The sequence below is a fragment of the Apis dorsata genome, unplaced genomic scaffold, assembly GCF_000469605.1.
Source record: "Apis dorsata unplaced genomic scaffold, Apis dorsata 1.3 scaffold_2, whole genome shotgun sequence".
NCBI lineage: Eukaryota > Metazoa > Arthropoda > Insecta > Hymenoptera > Apidae > Apis > Apis dorsata.
Genome location: NW_006263305.1, coordinates 21,310 through 41,151, shown reverse-complemented (window position 1 = coordinate 41,151; position 19,842 = coordinate 21,310). Strand labels below are relative to the sequence as shown.

General features: G+C 22.0%; 2 protein-coding genes across 21 annotated transcripts in view; one reads left to right on the top strand and one right to left on the bottom strand.

Moving 5' to 3' along the window:
- Nucleotides 1-11,783, top strand: part of LOC102678008 (hrp65 protein-like) — a 12,283-nt gene extending 500 nt beyond the window's left edge. The window contains exons 2-12 of one of the 5 annotated variants that reach the window (XR_004149906.1): nucleotides 1-16; nucleotides 1,005-1,157; nucleotides 1,249-1,467; nucleotides 1,656-1,957; nucleotides 2,211-2,506; nucleotides 2,618-2,808; nucleotides 3,134-3,230; nucleotides 3,648-3,667; nucleotides 11,258-11,314; nucleotides 11,492-11,559; nucleotides 11,761-11,783. Coding sequence is in view for 2 of the 5 variants with exons in the window: in XM_031508710.1 (XP_031364570.1) it covers nucleotides 1,005-1,157; nucleotides 1,249-1,467; nucleotides 1,656-1,957; nucleotides 2,211-2,506; nucleotides 2,618-2,808; nucleotides 3,110-3,230; nucleotides 3,648-3,667; nucleotides 6,613-6,822 (1,512 nt within the window). In the remaining 3 variants the exon portion in view is untranslated. Of the gene's footprint in view, nucleotides 17-1,004; nucleotides 1,158-1,248; nucleotides 1,468-1,655; nucleotides 1,958-2,210; nucleotides 2,507-2,617; nucleotides 2,809-3,109; nucleotides 3,231-3,647; nucleotides 3,668-6,612; nucleotides 8,064-11,257; nucleotides 11,315-11,468; nucleotides 11,560-11,760 lie in introns of those variants that run through there. The other 4 variants (XR_004149901.1, XR_004149895.1, XM_031508710.1 and 1 more) reach the window with 4 other exon arrangements.
- Nucleotides 11,784-16,489: 4,706 nt separating this feature from the next.
- Nucleotides 16,490-19,842, bottom strand: part of LOC102678789 (WD repeat-containing protein 7) — a 14,361-nt gene continuing 11,008 nt past the window's right edge. For 14 of the 16 annotated variants that reach the window (XM_006607125.2, XM_031508889.1, XM_031509272.1 and 11 more), the window contains 9 exons: nucleotides 19,338-19,550; nucleotides 18,998-19,262; nucleotides 18,700-18,919; nucleotides 18,406-18,631; nucleotides 17,982-18,322; nucleotides 17,545-17,868; nucleotides 17,374-17,466; nucleotides 17,059-17,256; nucleotides 16,490-16,972 (listed from right to left, as the gene is read on the bottom strand). In XM_006607125.2, coding sequence (XP_006607188.1) covers nucleotides 16,787-16,972; nucleotides 17,059-17,256; nucleotides 17,374-17,466; nucleotides 17,545-17,868; nucleotides 17,982-18,322; nucleotides 18,406-18,631; nucleotides 18,700-18,919; nucleotides 18,998-19,262; nucleotides 19,338-19,550 — 2,066 coding nt within the window. In that variant the 3' untranslated portion in view covers nucleotides 16,490-16,786. The remainder of the gene's footprint in view (nucleotides 16,973-17,058; nucleotides 17,257-17,373; nucleotides 17,467-17,544; nucleotides 17,869-17,981; nucleotides 18,323-18,405; nucleotides 18,632-18,699; nucleotides 18,920-18,997; nucleotides 19,263-19,337; nucleotides 19,551-19,842) is intronic. The other 2 variants (XM_031508941.1, XM_031509342.1) reach the window with 1 other exon arrangement.

Here is a 19,842-nt window from a genome sequence, read left to right as displayed (position 1 = left end):
AAATAATGATGGACCGGTAAGAATTTCATATTTTTTTTTTTTTTTTTATATAAATTTCGAATATAAATTATATTCTTTGTTTCTACCGCCATATTTGCTATAAAATGATGCGTAATACTTTTACCGGTTTTAACTTTTTATTTTTTATTTTAATTTTTTAAATACTATTATAATTTTTGTTTGTATTATATTTTTCAATATTATTTTTTTTTTTTCAACATTTTTTATTATCAAATGTAAATTAAAGATGTTTCTTTGATGTTTAATTTAACTAAAACTTCAAATTAGTTTTTTAAATTCAATTTTATTTAAACAATTATATTAAAAATTCTTATAATTTATATAATATATTGAAGTAAGTTAATTAAATATAGTAAAAAAATTCTCTAATAAATAACAATTCTGCAATTTTCATATTTGATAAATCTGATATAAAATATATATTAATAATTCTACAACTATAAATAAATAATATTTATTTAATAAATGTTATTTTTTTTTTATTGGAATTTCTATATATAAGAAACAATTAACATATCGATTTTTCGTCAGGGTAGTTACAAAATGGCGTATATAAAATATAAGATGGCGAATAAGTATCCTAACTTCACGACACGTGGTTAAAAAAAATTTATATATATATTTATATAATTATTTTTTGCAATAATATCAATATTATCCAGTAATATTCAATTATTCCAATAATATCAAATTTAAAAAGTAATACTCTTTTCGATAATAACATCAAGTTTTTTCGTAAAATTTAAAACTTAATCTTATATATAATGTAAAAATATTATTGAAAATTGTCACTATTTATCTTTATTTATAAAAAAAAATAAATTATTGCAAATGGTATATTCTTAAAAAAAATTATTAATATCTGTCATTTGATAATATTAATAAATTAAAATTATTTTTATCTAAAATTCCATGTTATGTTTATGTATTTTAATAAATTTTAATTACATATTTGAATTACAAAAATTATCTAAACGTTATAGATGAAAATGAGTGATTCTATGGATGGAGGTATGGACAATACAATGAATGAAGGAATGGGTGGAGGAATGGGTATGGGACGTGGTGGTGGAATGCGTGGTGGTAGAGGTGGCCGTGGAGGGACTGATAGAAACATGGGAAACCGTTCACAAGATGTAAGTAGAAAATAAACAATTATATATATTGATATAAAGTATTTTGTATATTATGATTTATAATTGTAATTTTTTCAATTTTTATAATTAGGATCGTTTAATGGAACGTATTATGGCCATTAGTGGCCCTACACATGAATTACCATCTCAAGAAACTACAGAAAAAAAATTCAGTGGTCGCAATCGTTTATATATTGGAAATTTAACAAATGATGTTACAGAAGAAGAAATCCAGCAGATGTTTCAACAATATGGTGAAATATCTGAACTTTTTGTTAATAAAGAGAAAAACTTTGCATTTCTTAGAATGGTAAATTTAATACATTTTTCTTTTATATAATTTTCATATATAAATAAAATGATTAAAATAATTACCGTTTGATGGAAAATGATGATAATTTATGGCTGCAATTTTATATTATGATAATATTTTTTGCATAAATTTATGTAAATAATTTAAATTTATTTTAAATTAATTTAATTGTTTATTTTTTATAGGATTATAGAGTAAATGCTGAGAAAGCAAAACATGAATTAGATGGTACAATGCGTAAAGGTCGTGCACTCAAAGTACGTTTTGCTCCTCATTCTTCAACAATTAAAGTTAAAAATCTTACACCTTGGATTTCAAATGAATTACTCGAAAGAGCATTCAGTGTTTTTGGTGAAATCGAACGTGCGATAGTTATAGTGGATGACAGAGGAAAATCTACTGGAGAAGGAATCGTAGAATTTTGCAGAAAACCATCAGCCCAACTCGCTCTACGAAAATGTACGGAAGGATGCTATTTCTTAACTGCGTAAGTTTTTGTAAGAGAAAAAGAATTGTTTTTTTTTTTTTTTTCTTCCCAGCGCCACGCTTGTTTGAAATATTTAATTATCAACAAGTGCCTAAATATTGATTATACTGGGGAAAAGAAAAAATTCCTATAGGAAGCATGATACAATAGATATATGTATTGTGTGCTGACAAATGGAATACAAAATTTTAATTTGAAATAATTTTATTAAAACAATTCTTTGAAAAATTTATATAAAATATTTTTATTATAGCTCTTTACGACCAGTGGTTGTTGAACCATTTGAACAACAAGATGATATTGATGGTTATCCAGATAAAAATTTACCACGAAAAAATCCAGAATTCTTTAAAGCTCGTGATATTGGACCAAGATTTGCACAGATAGGAAGTTTTGAACATGAATATGGAACAAGATGGAAACAACTCCATGAATTATATAAACAAAAAGAAGAAGCACTGAAACGAGAAATGGCAATGGAAGAAGAAAAATTGGAAGCTCAAATGGAATTTGCACGTTATGAGCATGAAACTGAATTGTTACGAGAACGTTAGTATTTAAAAGTATAAAATAATTATAAAAATATATAAAAATATTATTCAATATTCATATCAAATTCATAAATAATGTTTTTCATAAATTCACTTTGTTTAATTATAGAATTGCGCATGCGTGAGGCTGACCGTGAAAGACAGAAGAGAGAATGGGAAATGAAAGAAAGACAGGCTGAAGAACAAAGAACACGTGAAGAAGAATTACGAAGACGACAACAAGAAGAAATGGCAATGCGTATAAGGAGACAAGATGAGGAATTACACAGGCGTCAACAGGAAAATAATTTATTTATGCAGGTAATCATTAATAATTTTAACAAAAATAAATTTTCAAATTAAAAAAATTTTTATAATAATAAATTAAAATTTTAACATTACCACATTACAAGGAACTAAGTATTAGAGTTATTTAAAAAATACATAGGTAAAAAAACAAAATTGTGATAAATTTTTATTTTTTGTTTAAAATGAATTTTTTTTATCATTTATATTACAAATATTCATTATCATTATAGAATAATGATGGAGGATATAATACATTCATAATATTTATGATTTTTAATTGGTCAATTCATTCATACTTTTTACTAATGCTTAGGGTTATGTTCCCTTTATATTTAAGGAGCAAGCAATGAGAAGAGGAGGTGGAGGAGGAATGGGAGGAAAGAATTATGATTCTGTTAGTAATAGTGATCGCGACGGATATGGTCAACCTGATGGTAAGTTTTAAACATTTTATTAATTAAATATTAATATCGTGTTTTTATATGAAATTTTTTTAATTCTTGTATAAAAATTTATTTTTTACAGATTTTAATATATTTTTCAATATGATTAATAATATATTTTAATTCAACTAGACTATATGCATATATAAATGAATAGTTTACATTGATTTTGTTTTATTATAAATCGAAGTTTATAAAAAATATCACTATTAGAAAACTCAAATACTAAATAAAACTAAAAAAAAAATTAGCAAAATGAGTAAAAAGAATAATTTACTCATTTAATGTTACATAGTGTATAATTTCGATCAGACTTCTTTTCCATGGAATTTATATTTTACACAAAAATTTAATTCGTAAATTAATTATTTAAAATAATTTTTAATTGTAAATTTTATTTTATTACAGGTGGAAGCAGCATGCCAGTGGTAATGTATCCCATTGAATTATTATTTTATATATATATATATTTTTTTTAGAAAAGTAATTATTTTTTCTTAAACTGTTTATTTGATTTTTTATTTATGTGTATTTCTATTTGATGATATTATGAAACAAATTATATCTCTATGCGGGAATTTTTCGTTAGAAAAGTTGAACTGCATTTTTGCATGATAAAAGAATCAGTATTATTAGTGAAGATATATTCTTAAAAAAAAAGTGAAAAGAATTTCACGAATATTTTCATGAAGCATGCTTTCCAAAATATTAGGGTTCTAATGTCTGCAACAATGCCAATTTTATTATAATTAGTTTAATAAATATTTATATGTCATTAATAATTTTGAATAATTGGCTAACATGTGGAGGTGTCAATGGGCATTCAACCTTTCTATTTGGTTATAAAGGGAACTATTTTTATAGTATGGACAGGTGCAAAATTTTTAATAATTTGCTTCTGTCTTTATAAAATTAAAAATATTATTTTATGATCTAAAAGGAAAAATATATTGATATATTATATCTTATATTTTGAATCTTTTACATTGACATAACATATAAATCTATTCTTGAATTTCTTCATTTTCTTCATTCAAATATAATTACATTAGTGGCATGCTTTTCTATTATCTATTAGAAACAATTACTGAAATTTTTTGTATTTTTCAAATTCGATTGGATTATATAATAATATTATATAAATTTTATATAAGGTTGTTACAATAATTTAAGATATAATTCTGTCATTTCTGTTGAAAGATTTCATCATAATATTTAATATTATTTAATATGTCATTATTATGATAAATACTTATAGGTGATGCATATTTAAAATTTGGAAGAAGTATTGGGTAGTAATTTTCATTCATTCTATATAAACAATATAAAATATGTTGCATAGGCAGGTTAAGGTTTCATTGGATGAATTCTTCTATCTATAATTAAATTCTTCATGTTTTAAATGTACTAAAATTTCAGTACATTTAAGCATCATTTATTTCTATCTAGATACTATATATGACTAATTTCACACATACTCAATTTTATCTGTAGGATATCAATAATAATATTTCTATAAGTGTCTGAAGAAATAAATTTTTCTTTTAATTTTATTAATTATATTATTATATATTATTATAAATGTTATTTCATTTTTTAAATTTTTAAAATGTATATTAAAATATGAATAATTTATATATGAATATGATCTTTAAGATTTTAAAATTTTTATATATTTATATACTATAGAAATATTCTTTAGACACATATCAATAAAATTAAAACTAAAAACTGAATTAATATATTTTGTGCCACATTGGTCTCTCCATATGCTTGCAGACAGGAGGCTCTGTCTTCTATTTTCTCTAGCTGTATTAAGAATTATGTATCTTATATACTATGGAACTATTTTTATATAAAATTTTAATATTAGAATTAAATTTAATATTTCTTCATTTAATGTATATGAAAATTTGTTTGTAGAATAATATAGTTCCATAGTAATAATTTGATATTTATTAACCAACAAATGCCCAACTACTAATATATATTAAACATTAAAGAACATAATCACTTGTATTCAGAAATTATTTTTATTTGATATATATATAACTTATTTAAAATTGAATTATAATTTAAATATAATTTCTGAGTACAATTAATTCTGATATTTATATATTATAATTCTTTATAAATAACAATAAATAACAAAATTTAAAATAATCTTTATGGTATATAATTTAAGAAAATATGGGATTTTAATTGATTCTATGAATTTTTCTACACGTATTATATTACAATGCTCATTTTAAAATATTTCACATGAATAATTCTGTGGTATAAATATTGTATAAAGTTTGCTTAGAGATCTTGATCACATCTCTTTGTCACTTGTTTCAATATTTAAACTTCAGAATTACAAAGTTCTAATATTTGAATTCAATTTTTGTAATATTATATTCAAAAATACTATTTATATATATAATAAAATGGTTATATTTTTAAACATTTTTAATATGTTAGGCATTTAAGTTATGAAAATATATAATTAAAAAGATAAGGTTTTAATTCTGTGATGCTTAATGTTTTACATATAAAATGTATGTTTAACAATAAGCACTCTAGAATTTGATATCTGCTATATTATATATCATATAAATTAAAACTTAAAGTAATTTCAAAGTGATGAAATTTTTAAAATTTTGTTGTGAATGTTGAATAATGATGGTATATTTTTTCATGATGGATTCAATTTCTAAATTACTTTAATAGGAATCTATTAATATTTTCTATTTCTGTTTTAATTCTGAAGGTTAATACTAAGTTTATAATTTTATGACTGTTATATCTTAAAATATCGTTTATGAAAATATATATAAACTTCCATATGGAAAAAATTGCATATAAAACTGTAGGTGATATTTAATCTATTTTACTAAATAAACTAAATCTAGATGTACTTACTATATCATTGATATATTACTATGTGATGTGATTGTATGTTGGGCATTTGCTTGGTTTAATAAGGGTAATCGATGTCAAGAAAACGGAATATTCTGAAAGCAGTATAACATTATCCGTATATGTCATTTATTTTAGTGCGTGTATTAATCACGCATTCCATTCTATTAATGTTGTACGAGCAAACAACATCTAACATTGTGTTTTCCCCTTTCTTTTCTATGTGATTTGACGAAAATTGACGATGACCTGTGCTGCTGTCAAACATGGATGGTCGCCCTGAACCGTGAAATGTATTTATGGTACATCCAAAATCTACTACAAAACACCGTTATTCATCGTATAAATGAAAATTGTTGGCATTCGCTTCAATTATATTATCGGTGCATAACTTTCGATTTTGACGTCAAATATCGCTTGTTTTTATTTTACGTGTAATAACTAAATTCAACTTATCTATAATGATGATTAGGATCCGAAATCTTTCATGGATGCTTATAATAGTATGGATCGAGGTGGTTATAATGATGATCGTGGTCAAATAATGGATTTGATGGATATGAGGGTTGATATGGGTAATATGGGTGGTGGTCGTGGAGGTAGTGGTAGTAGTGGACGTTGGCAAGGTGGAAGTGATCGAAATCGTCAGGACGATTACCCTAATAAAAGAAGACGCTATTAAAAAATACCACAGTATTAAAAATAACTTTTTTTTAATAATTGAGAAAAAATATTTTTCCGATAGTTCGCAGTTGCATTCTTCAGTCATTTTTTCCGACAAGTTTCGCTATTGATCATCTTTCACATTTTATATCATAGGAGAATATATTAATGAGAATGAATAGGCAGACATGAAAAGGGATATAGTGTTTAAAAAAGAGTGATTTTATATCTTCCGTATTGGATTTGACTTCATAACATCGGAAATCATTTTGCTGATAAGAGATTGCTGTGTTTTAAACAGTTTTTAAGTTATAAAAACATCTAACAAATATAATTTTGTGAATGTATATTAAATACAAGGGACTTCTCATAAAAAGGATTAATTTAATAGTACTAATCAATTTCATATATTGACAAATTCTGTACACTTTTTGACAAAAATTCTTCAAGACATAAAAAACATTAAGATACTGTTAAAACGTTAACTACTAACACAATTATATCATTCTTTAAGTATAAGAAAACATTGAATTAATATGTCTTTAATTTATTAGAAATTCTCTGAAAAACTCTAAGAAGAAGGGATGTATATAATGAAAACAACTGAACTTCAAGTTTACAGTATCATTTCATAAAATTTCATATCCTATATATCGTCATATAGACGAAAATATATTCATTGTCAATTAGCAATTCAAATAAAATAATTTCGTGGAAGTTTTATTTCGTGAAATAGTATGTAAATATTAAAAATAATGTAGTATATTAATTTTTGGTACTATTGTATTACTATACCATACTATATTATTCATAGTTTATTTTCTTGATTTAATAATCCTCCCAAGGTGAAAGTATATACTCTGATAGTATTTTTAGTTTTGTACTTTACAAAAACAAAAAAATTAGTTTATAAGTGAAGCGTTTAACATTGACTGAAATCAACATCTCAGTCATTTGTTAATTTATCTTTCTAATAAGAAATAAAATTGCATAAACGCGTGTGTACGTCAGTATCAAAGATAGTTTTATCTAGTGCATTATCCATATTCATACATATTCATGTTTTTAGTTAATGATGGTGTAAATGTCACCATGAAGAAAGTAAATGCAATGTTTGCATTACTTAAAGCTTTATAACAGTAATTATGTTAGACTAAGACATATATCAACAAAGTAATCTGCAATTGTGCTATTCAAATTTGTGAAGGAACTTATTTGACAAAAAATAATTTTATGAATAAAGGTCTACATATATCTATACGTAGGAATAATTTTTATTTATAATTATTAATCTTTTAATTGTAGACATTTCGCGAATTTCACGTGATATTTGAAAGATAATGCGAAAAATCGCTATATCTTTATTACTTTCAATATTAATCCTTATTAGATGTATATCACATCTGATATTTTTACAATAAATAATATATACTCCGATCTAACCACAAATTATGTAAAATAATTATCTGATAAGGATTAATTTATATCTAATAATATATGATTATAAAATTTGAATCTCTATTATAGGAAATTAATGTTTCATATAAATTCATATTTCTGCAATTCTTAATAAGATTATGATTATATATTATATAATCAATTTTATTTATATTTTATATTACTTTTTAAAAATTAAAAAATGCTCTGGGTTTTAAAATTTATAGAAAATCATAAATTGATACATCGAAAATATTAAATAAATAAACTTATATAATAATTTAATACCTACTTTATATGGTGAATTTATATTCTTTTCATAATAATATATCTAAAGAAATTTTAGGATTTCAAACGCATATTTATATTAAACTTCTAATGATATTTATCATGGGTTTATATTAAATAATACATTAAAACAAAAAAAATTTGAATATGAATTTAAGAGATCTGAATTTTTTAAAAGATTAAAAACTAGAATAGGAAATAATTATTAACGATATTTTCTGTTTTGATTGCTCTTATTAAAGTGAATATTTATTATAATAAATCATTTTTTTTAATTTTAAAAAATTTTTTTTGATAAAACAAATTCTTCATATATTTAAAAATGATATATTTTTTTATATGAAAAAATTTGAAATATTTATGGAAATAAATTTAAATTTTGATATTGAAGTTTTCCAAATACAATTGTAAATAGTGAAGTATAACAGAAGATAATTAAAAAATTTAATCTTTAATTTAATTTAATGTACAAGTATTATAAAAAAAAGTTATATTTTCTAATATCAAAAAGTATTATCATATATTTCTTTCAGGAAACATCATAATAAACATCATGCATGTACAATTTGCTATATGAATTTCATATGAATTTTTATCATAAAAGTTCTTTTAATAATTTTTTATTTTATATTATTATATTTATTATTTTATTAATTCCTATTATATTTCTTATATATTTAATAGAATTTTTTCTTTGAAAAATTTAATTAAATTATTATGTATGTACTTATGGGCATGTGAATTAAAAAATACATTTTATAAATTTTTTTATAAATTATTGACATTATTTTTCAAACTTTTCAAAATATTTTATTTATTTATTCTTAATTTTACAATTAATAATCTGGCATTTTTATTTCTTGTGAATTAAATATGAACTATCATTAAAAAATCGTTTTTAAGTTAACTTATTTTTTTCTCAAAGTAGATGCTTATGATAATAACTAATTTATAAAAAATGCATAAATATTATACATTATATTTATTTACTACTAAAAAAAATCTGAATTTTTATAAATTTTATATTTTTCAAATAAAAATCAATCCTTGCAATAGGATTTGAAGAAATATATTTATGCAATTAATTCTCTTTATTAATTCTCTTTATTATTAAATTCTCTATATTAAAAAATTTATGCATATATAAATAAATAATGTATATGCATAAGAGATTTTAAAAAGGAAGAATCGCGATTATTTTAAATATTACTAAACTGATTATAAAAATTGAACATTATTTAAATGTGGTCTTTCTTTCGAAAAATTTTTTACAATTGTATAATTATAAATATATATATGCATATATACACATATATTTTTTATATTTAAATTATCTATCTACTTTATTGAAGAAAACAACTATACGAATGTATGCGATTGTTTGTAATTATGAAATAATGAACAGTATAAACTTAATCAAGAATCTCTTAATGGAGGAGAAACTGCAATGACAAGATAGGCTTACTTACTTGAAACTACTAGTCAATGAATCTACTGATATGAGGTGAGTAGATTTTGTAAAACTGTTATTATGCGTAATTCTATTTTAATCTTCGGGTGGGACATTATATGAGCATATGGTAAAGATTATAAAAAATGTAAATAATTTAATTATTAATGAAATATTTAAAATATAAATGTTATATTTATTTATTATATTTAATTATTTTTTCATATTTTCTTTTATTTGATATTAAAAATAATATAAATCATAAAGAATTTTATATGTTTGAATTTATGAATTGCAATATCTTCATTTGTAATCTTTACCAACGAAATTATAATTGTTAAATTATGAAACTTCAAAATTCACAAATAAATAAGGAAGTTATTAGTTTATTTTATCAATCATATATTCAATGTATTATCGTCTTTATATATTAAATGTCAGGATTAATTATTTTATTACATAATTCAATAAAAATTTAATACTACAAATTTATACAAATTTACCAGCCTAGATCATGTTTTTACCTATGACAACCAAAATATTCTTATATACCAATTTTAGCAAAGGTTGTCTGGGTTCATTATTGAAATCTAGGCTGATATAACTATAATTAATTTCTATTTGAACAACAAAACTAAAATATATCGGCTATTCTGCTCTCTGGGTGGTAAATATATTTGGATCACTATGCGATATATATAATTACGCAAAATGGAATTTATATATTATTTAAAAAACCTGGATATTTTAATATTTAATATTTTTAAATGAATTACTATATATATAATCACTTATGATAATTGTGCAACATTTTGTTACATTTTGAATATTTTAAAATATTTTATTCATTTGGGAATATATATTTTACACCTTAAAAACTGCATATATAATTATATTTTTAATATATTTATTTTAAAAAATAACTAATAAATGTAAACTGAAACATTAAGCAGTTGCTTCTTTATACACATTTACTATATGTACTTATTACATAGCATGTTACACTCACTTAAAAATTTAATTATTGAAAGAGTAGAAAGTGTTCCATAAAATATAACAAATCTTATATTTATATTTAACAATGAAATATATTTTTTAAATATAAAATTTTGGAAGAATGCCTTATAACAGTTTTATTGTCAATTTTATTTAGCAAATGTTAACTCATAATTTATATGTTAAACATGTTAATTTATTACTTCTTGTATTGAAAATTAAAATGCTTATATATTATACATTTTTTATATAAAATATATATATATTGGTTTTATGTTTACAGATATTTATAGCAACTGCTGGCTGAGGAAACGAATAAAACACATTGAAAAATAAAAAGGTAAATTTCCATAAAAATTATATGTTTAATTATTTATTTTTTAATTTCTTCTTTTGATTAATAATTCTTTAATTTCAATTCATTGATTATTAAAATTTTAAACAATTATAAAAATGTTAATCATTTTTTCTTATAATAAAATTTTTATTTACAGATCATTTATTGCATTTATTTCAGTATTCCATATGTACTCAAGATACAAACAAAGAAAAGGAATGTATACAAAGAAATTTTAAAATTATAAGGTTTATTTTAATTTCTTTTCTACTTTTTTTTTACTAAACATAAAATTAAATTTTTTTTATAATATTTTTATAATAACAAATAATTATTTAAAAATTTTTAAATTTTATTAATTTTATTTATATTATTTGAAATACGTTAATTTGAAATTTATTTTATTACTTATCATTTATATATAATATTAATAAAAAAATTTTTTGCAGGTGGAAAATCTATACATTGAAAATTAAGAAATAATAAAACCGAACATATTATCATAATCTTTTTAAAGATTATAATTATTTTTCAAAAATATTTTTATAGAAAAAATGATGCACATGTGAACTATCTTTATAATTGTAAACTATATATTTTAAGATAAAATAATTTTTACATTGAAGTCTTAATAACTTATTAAATTTTGAATATGTTTTTAAATAGTTATATCACAATATTATAATTAGTATGTGATATTAAATGATATATAATGATATATAAAGCAAAAAATTTGATGTCTAATTTATATATACAAGATCTTATTTTGGATTTTCCATATAAAAGGTAACATATATTTCTTTAAATATTTGCTTTTAAATTGAATTAATATTGTAAATATAATTATAAGTATTTTTTCTATATAATTTATTTTACAAAAATGATATAAAATATTTTAAATATAATGATGATTTTCTTTCGGGTCTGAACATAATGAAGAATCTTAATCCCAACGTGTACTGAATAAATAAAATATTATATATATAAATTTTTAATATTATATTCAATTAGTAATTACATTTTTTTCTTTCAGAACGCTAAAAAATGCTATGAGATGGAATTATTCAAATTAAGGTGATTACTTATTTAATATCAATAATAAATACTTATAATTACTACCCGGATAAATGTTTAAATTTTTTTCTTTAATACTTATATATATATTATATTATATATTTCTATTATTGCTTATTTCTTCGTTATGGTTTCTCTGATACTTATGAATTCTTCTCTAAATAAGCTATAATAAATAAATTAATTTAATTTCCAAAGATTCCAAACATTTAAACGGGCAATATTGTATTTTAATATAGTAATTTATTGTGATGAAATTTTGGCTAGAGTCCTGAATAAAAGATGACAATATTATTGTTCGTACATTATACTGATATTTAAAACATAAATAACAGGATAGATTATTTAGATAAAATTTTATAAATATAAAATTTTTTATGTTGCAGCATTTTACATCAATATATTACCAACATTACGGTGAATTATTTGTCAATTTTGAAAAATTTCTTTCATACTATTCGAATATTTTTATTATAATATTTAACAAAAAGAAAATTTATTGTATTTACATATTTTCATGTTAAAACAATATTAAATAAATATATCTTTGTTTTTAATATATAAACTTTTTACATTGAATTAAATTATTATCACTAGGCATTAAACTTATTTTATATTTAATTTTAAAATTTCATTTTTTTTACAATTATTTTTAATTTATTTAGAATAAGAAATAATTTTTATATTTAATTAAATATATTCTTGTTTAAGATACAATCTATTTATTATTTAAATTTTAATATAATCTGTAACATATCTTTTTTATATATTACGCTCAAATAGTTAAACATAATAAGAGAATTTTCTTTATACTTTTTTCTTTTTGTCATTTCCTTTAAAGAAAGATTAATGGACGTAATATTTAATATAAATATTAAATGAATTGAATTTATAATAAAAATAATACATTAATAATAAATTTATCTAAAAGAAAACTAAAAGATTAATATCTATAATAAATGAGTTAAATTTTAATGATTTAATTTTTAAAACTAACCATGCATACATATACAAGAAATTAATATATTTATAGGATGTCTTTGGAGAATCAATTTTAAAAAATACAAAAATTAATAAATATATAAAAATATCGATGGTACTTATTATTAAGTTATATATTATAATTATAATTAATTTAAATTCGTACTGGATAAAACAAGATTTTATTTTCATCATATTTCATCTAACGCAAACTTATAAAAAAAATTTTAATCGAGATTTTTTTATAATAATTTTTATATTTTAATTTTTACAATTGACTCTCTAAAAATGTATCGTGAATATATTAACATCCTATATATGTTATATAATATATATTAATTTATATATATATATTTACAAACAATATTTTATAAATATAACATCTGTTTATTTAAATAATTTTTTGTAAAAATTGCTATTTAAGCTTTTAATATATGCTATTTAAGCTTTAAATATATGATTTTTAATATTTAAATGATAATTCTATAATTCTAATAAGAAAAAATTTGTTATATCGTTTGTAGTTTAACAAATCAATATTTCCTAAAACATAAATAATTAATTTTTTTTCTTTTTGATAATTAATGCAACGGTATAAAATTCATTAAGATAAAAATTTTCATCTTTATGGTATATATATTATCGAATTTTAAACGCAACGCGTTTCACATTGGATACATTTAAATACATTTAATTATTGCATAACGATTAACAACACATGTGGTATATTTTCCTTTTATATTTTAAACATTACCGTTAGTGATGGAATCGAAAATTACATGTAATATATTGTAATACAAATATAAACAAAGAAAATATTGAAGACTCTAATATTAAATTTTTAATATTTGATTCTTTTAATTTTTCTTTTTAATTTTTAAATGCTTAAATATTTTTATTTCATAGAAATTAGAAATATAATAGATAAATATATAGATAGTTTTTCACAAGATATTTTTTACAAAATTTTTTCACAAGATATTTTAATATTTAATTATGTTTAATTTTTCGCAATAATGATGAAATTTAGAAAAATTATTGATAATTACTTATAAATATAGTAAGGTTTTTCAAATTTTTTTTTTATTTTATATTAAAGATTGAAAATATCGAATATCCATCACTGACAATTATTATTTATTATAAGAAAATGATCGATAAAAATAATTATCTTGATCATTTTCTATATTTAAATTCATTTAACCATTCGCAACGCACAATAAAGTATAATATACACATAAATAATTACATAGATACAATTAGGCATAGTTTAATTTTATATACAATATACATGTAACGCATTGAAATCGTTTAATTTATCGCAATGAGACATAATAGAGAAATGGATCTCATTTTTGTATATATTCATAAAATCGAAATATTCTTTCGGCTACTATTTACGAGTATTTTGCATTGTACCGATTTCTAGACACGCCTGCGTGACAAATGTTTGTACGGTACTAATGTTTTTTAACCTTTTTAATAATTATAAACCTAATATCTTTTAAATTTTGTTATCGATAAATAAATTATAGTTTCATTTTCTTATTCATATATCTCATTTGTGATGCTACCTCAATTAAATAAAGAAATTAAAATTAAAAGTATTTTATATCTTTCTGCACATTTTTGAAGCACATTGTCATAGAAAGCTTAAAACATTTCTAAAAAAAAAAAAAAAAAAAAAAAAAAAAAAATAAAAATTTATTTTTAAAATATTCATAAATAAATTTGATGAACGTCATACATTATCGATAACAATTATAATATAACCGTACATTATATTCCAAATTGATTGAACAATTATAACAAAATTGATTACAATTTCTAAAATATTTTTTTAAAATTCCAAATGTTATATTCAAAAATTTTTGAAAAACTTAGTAAATTTTGTGCGATATATGATAATTAAATTGTAATAATAGATATTGTACATACAATACTTATTAAATTAATCACAATGTCTGTAGTAATTTATTAATTTTAAGATGTGTACAAAACATTATCATTATATATTTATACAGAACATTGTGTAAAATTCATAAAAGGCAATAATCATAATAAATTATACTAAATAAATTTAATATCATCTATATTCTTTATCTATTTATTTTCTCTTCGGGAGTGAAAAAACATTACTTATTCCGGGAAAAAAATAATAACAAAAAAAAATTCACATATAAATGATACTATACACAATTACTTTAATTTTTCAATGGTTTCATTTTAATCGATGAAATAAATATTAATAATCATTTTTACATGGAATATTTGTAAAAATCTTAAAATAAAATAATATTTAATTATTATTTCTGAATATTAGATTTGAAAATTATTATTTTGTATATTAAGAATCTATGATTAAATTTTACTTTCATTTGATCATTTTTAGTTCTAAGTACCAAACATGCATGATCAAATTTTTAAAATTCAGATCTCAACATAGAACTATAAGATATGGAAATATTTAACTTTCATTAAATAGTACAAATTACATGGATAAATAACATGTAAAATTTGTAAAACAGGAATTCATTTGAAGCGTTCAATTATACATGAATAAATTAGATACAAGATATTTCATATGAGTTATATTGATCTATACGATTCGCCATTATGTATATACAAATTTTCAGGCGATAATTTATTTTTTCCTTTTTTTTTTTAATATGTATATATACATGTGTATGTACTTTCAACGCGAGGTTCCACATGGTAGCCACTTTTTTTTATATTATATTATATCTATTATATGGGGGTTTCAGGAATTTTTAATCGTGGCTTTGAATAGCACACGTAATAGTATAATATTGCATAATATATAGTACAGCACACAATTCTTATATAGAAATGGTCAACGAATTTTACGATATATGTATATCAGTATGAAAGCGTTTCATTATATTATTTTATTTTGAAATGAAACTCATGAAATTCTATATTAATTAAATAATTTGGAATTATAATTATATAGTTAGCAATTAAATAATATACAATTAAATTACTAGATAAAAAGAATACTTTTTTGTTAAAATTTAGGCGCTAATAAGAACACAAAATGGAGCGTATTCGTACGCGATCAAGAAATAAAATATTTAAATTGTTTAGATGGAATAAAAAGAAATATTTGTGTATAGATTAGAGAAAAAATATTTTCATACCATATTTGATGATAATTGCTAAATCATATCCTGCATTGTGCAATGATGAACTTCATTTGAGTATGCTCCATATCTGATTATTTTAGCACTAGTACTATTAAGTACCAATAAGCGCACCAACATTCATGACATCACTTTTGGTTATTTCTTTTATCTAAAACAATTATTTCATATTTCTGCTATAGACTGATCCCATTTTATTATATAATGTTCAATTTTTTTTTTATTCACCCACTATTGAAAGGGATCATTTTTAAAGTTATACATTAAATCGTGTTTCAGACCCATCAGCAAGCATTAATGTAACTGTACGATTATTTATCCATATCAATCGAGCTAGTCGCATAGGATTTAATCGTGCTACATCGTTAATGGGTGCGGTACTATATGATTTTACACAACGTGTTTGAGAATTTCCTAAGCCAAACATACCACTACTTGTTTGCTGGAAATGTTAAAAATTATTTAAATTTAATTTTTAAATTTTATGCTATTAACTCAAAATATATAAGTGAATAAAAAACATCTTACCTGCCAGAAACATAATTTATTTTCCGTACAAGAATAACTAACCAGGAACTTGCCTTCAGGCGAAAATGCTAATGCAGTTACAGATGATGTATGCGCAGGTACTGTTTGACATTTAACGTTTCCTCGTAATTCGTATAAAGCAAGCTGGCCATTGCGGCTGCCTACTGCTATTCTGCGTGTTGCTGGACAATGACTTACCTAGAATAAATATATTTATTATAAATTAAATATTTAAAAAATATTTTTAATAAACAAATTAACAAAAATAAATTTAAAATTAAAACATATTATTTGAATAATATTAAAATAACTTACTTGATTAAATCTACATACTGCTGGGAATACATCATTTAATGGTTTAGTTTTAAGATGACCTGGATCCAGACAATGTAAAATAATATCCATCACCTGGATTATCAAATATCAATTATTATGTTTAATATATTAACACATTAATATAATAATATTTAAGATTCGCATTCTTACCTCAACTAAGAGATCACTCATTTCACTTTGCATTTTATCAATTAATTGTTCAACAATTCTAAGTATTTCTGGTTTTGCTTTTACTAAAACACTTGCATTCATATTTACATTTAATGTTTGTGCATTTTGTTGTAAAGTGTTATATCTAGCCACTTCTCGTGCCATTGTAGTAATAAATGCTGCAGGTCTAGCTGTAGCTATTAAAGTTAAAGCATGCCGTGCTGTACGACATGTATCAGCTTGAGGTGTTAGTGGAAGGCCATATGTCATATTTGGTACTAACTTATCAGCATCACAACACATTTCTAACAATCCCAATAATACCTATATTATACAGCATAAGACCAATATATAATTTCTTTAGCTATTACTAATTTAAATAATGTACATTTTATCATTTATAAATTATATTATTTACATATTAATATTATTCTTACTTTTGATACATCAAGATATGGTTCCCAAACTGTAAAACCTCTACCAATGAGATCAATTGCAGCTCTTCGCAATGCTGTATGTAAGGGTAATTTTGGTGAATGAGGTGCATGTAATAAATGCGTGAGCGCCATACTAGTATGCCTAGCAAGATTATTATTTCCTATTCCGAAACCTTCTACGATTGAACTTTTTCGCCTTTGTTCATTATCTCTTTTTTGATTCGTGGTAGTAACATCTTGCCCAAATTCTGCACCTATTACACCTAATAATACAACTGCCGTGGTTTGCTTTCGTTTCAATTCCGCCACACTCGATGGCTTCCTAGCTACATTTATTTCTGCTAATGTAAGTGTAAGTATAAAATAATTAAATTATACTTTTTGAGACTAAAATAATATAAGCAGAATTTTATAAATAACTTGCCTTCTGCTAATTCTTCTTCTTCATCTTCCTCTTCTGTATGTGATTCAGATGGAGGAATTGGGCTACCAGGAGCTGGTGGGCTTTGATTTTGTGATTGTGGTGCAATAGGTTCTTGAGTGCTATACATTGGTAAATATTGTGACCAACTATCTACAAGAGTTTTTCTTCCTTTTGGACCCATTCTTCCTAATTCAGCAAGTAATAAAGCTTGAGCAGCTTCACGGATCTGAAATATTGTTATTTTAGTACTGTAAGTTTTATATATCTTTTTATACATTTCAATATTAATGGCACCTCAAGACATTGATGTTGCCATCTGCGAGCCATCATTTCAACTTGAGGTCGTTTAAATGTCTTAATACCACCTTGTGAAACTATTTTATCAGGCAAAAGTACGCAATGCAATGTTGCTAAAAGAGACCAGCCTTGTTTAATCTGTGCTTGTTGTGCTGTATAAATTTCTTCATTTTCCTCTTCTGCTTTATTCCAATTTATTGTAGATCTATTACCAGGCCTAAGTATATTAAATAATATATATATATATATTGCATATTAACTATTTAAAGCAAAAAAAATAATATTAATTATTAACCTATGCATTATTCGATTTCGTTCTTGTTCAGGTACAAAAGTGGCATTATTCATTGACATTAAAGTATTTGCTAAAGCTACTACTGCTAATAAATGATTGCTAGTTAATGTGGTAGACAATTCCCAATGTGCCCTTGCTGTGAATGCTCTTGTAAGTCTTTCCTGTCTAACTAATTCTGCTGGTAAACGTTGTTCTAATTGAGTTGCAGGTTCACCAATTGGTTCCAATTGTGTTTGCCAAGTTGGTAATAATAATGACATGTAACCTTTCAAACATAAGATTGAATTATGAGCATATATATTTCATAAACTATATTTCATAAACCAATATTCATTTATACCTCCTTTAGATAAGACTCCAAATGAAACGGGAACCATAGGTCTTAATAAACCTAATTTCCCTTCACAAACGCGATCTAAATCTGGATCAATTCCCCAGGCATGCAATAAACTTAATATAAGCTGAGCTACTTCCATAGTTGCATTTGGTTCATTGAAAGCTCCATTTCGTTTCAAATTGTTTTTCATAGCATCATTATTGTTCCAATTATCACCTATGAAAAAGTAAAATTTTTATAATAACTATTAATTTATAAATTTTAAATCTAAAAAGAATTTTAAAAAAAAAAATATAACAAATTTATAACTTCAAAATTTTTCATACATTCATTCACATAACTTTTTTGAAGCAATAAACATTTATTATTTTAAATTATTTATAATATGAAATGTATGAAAAATTTTATTATATTTTATTATATATATATATAATCTGTAAATAAAAAAATTAATGTATATAGTAAAATAAAATTTGTGATAATATCAAAAAAATAATAAATAATAATT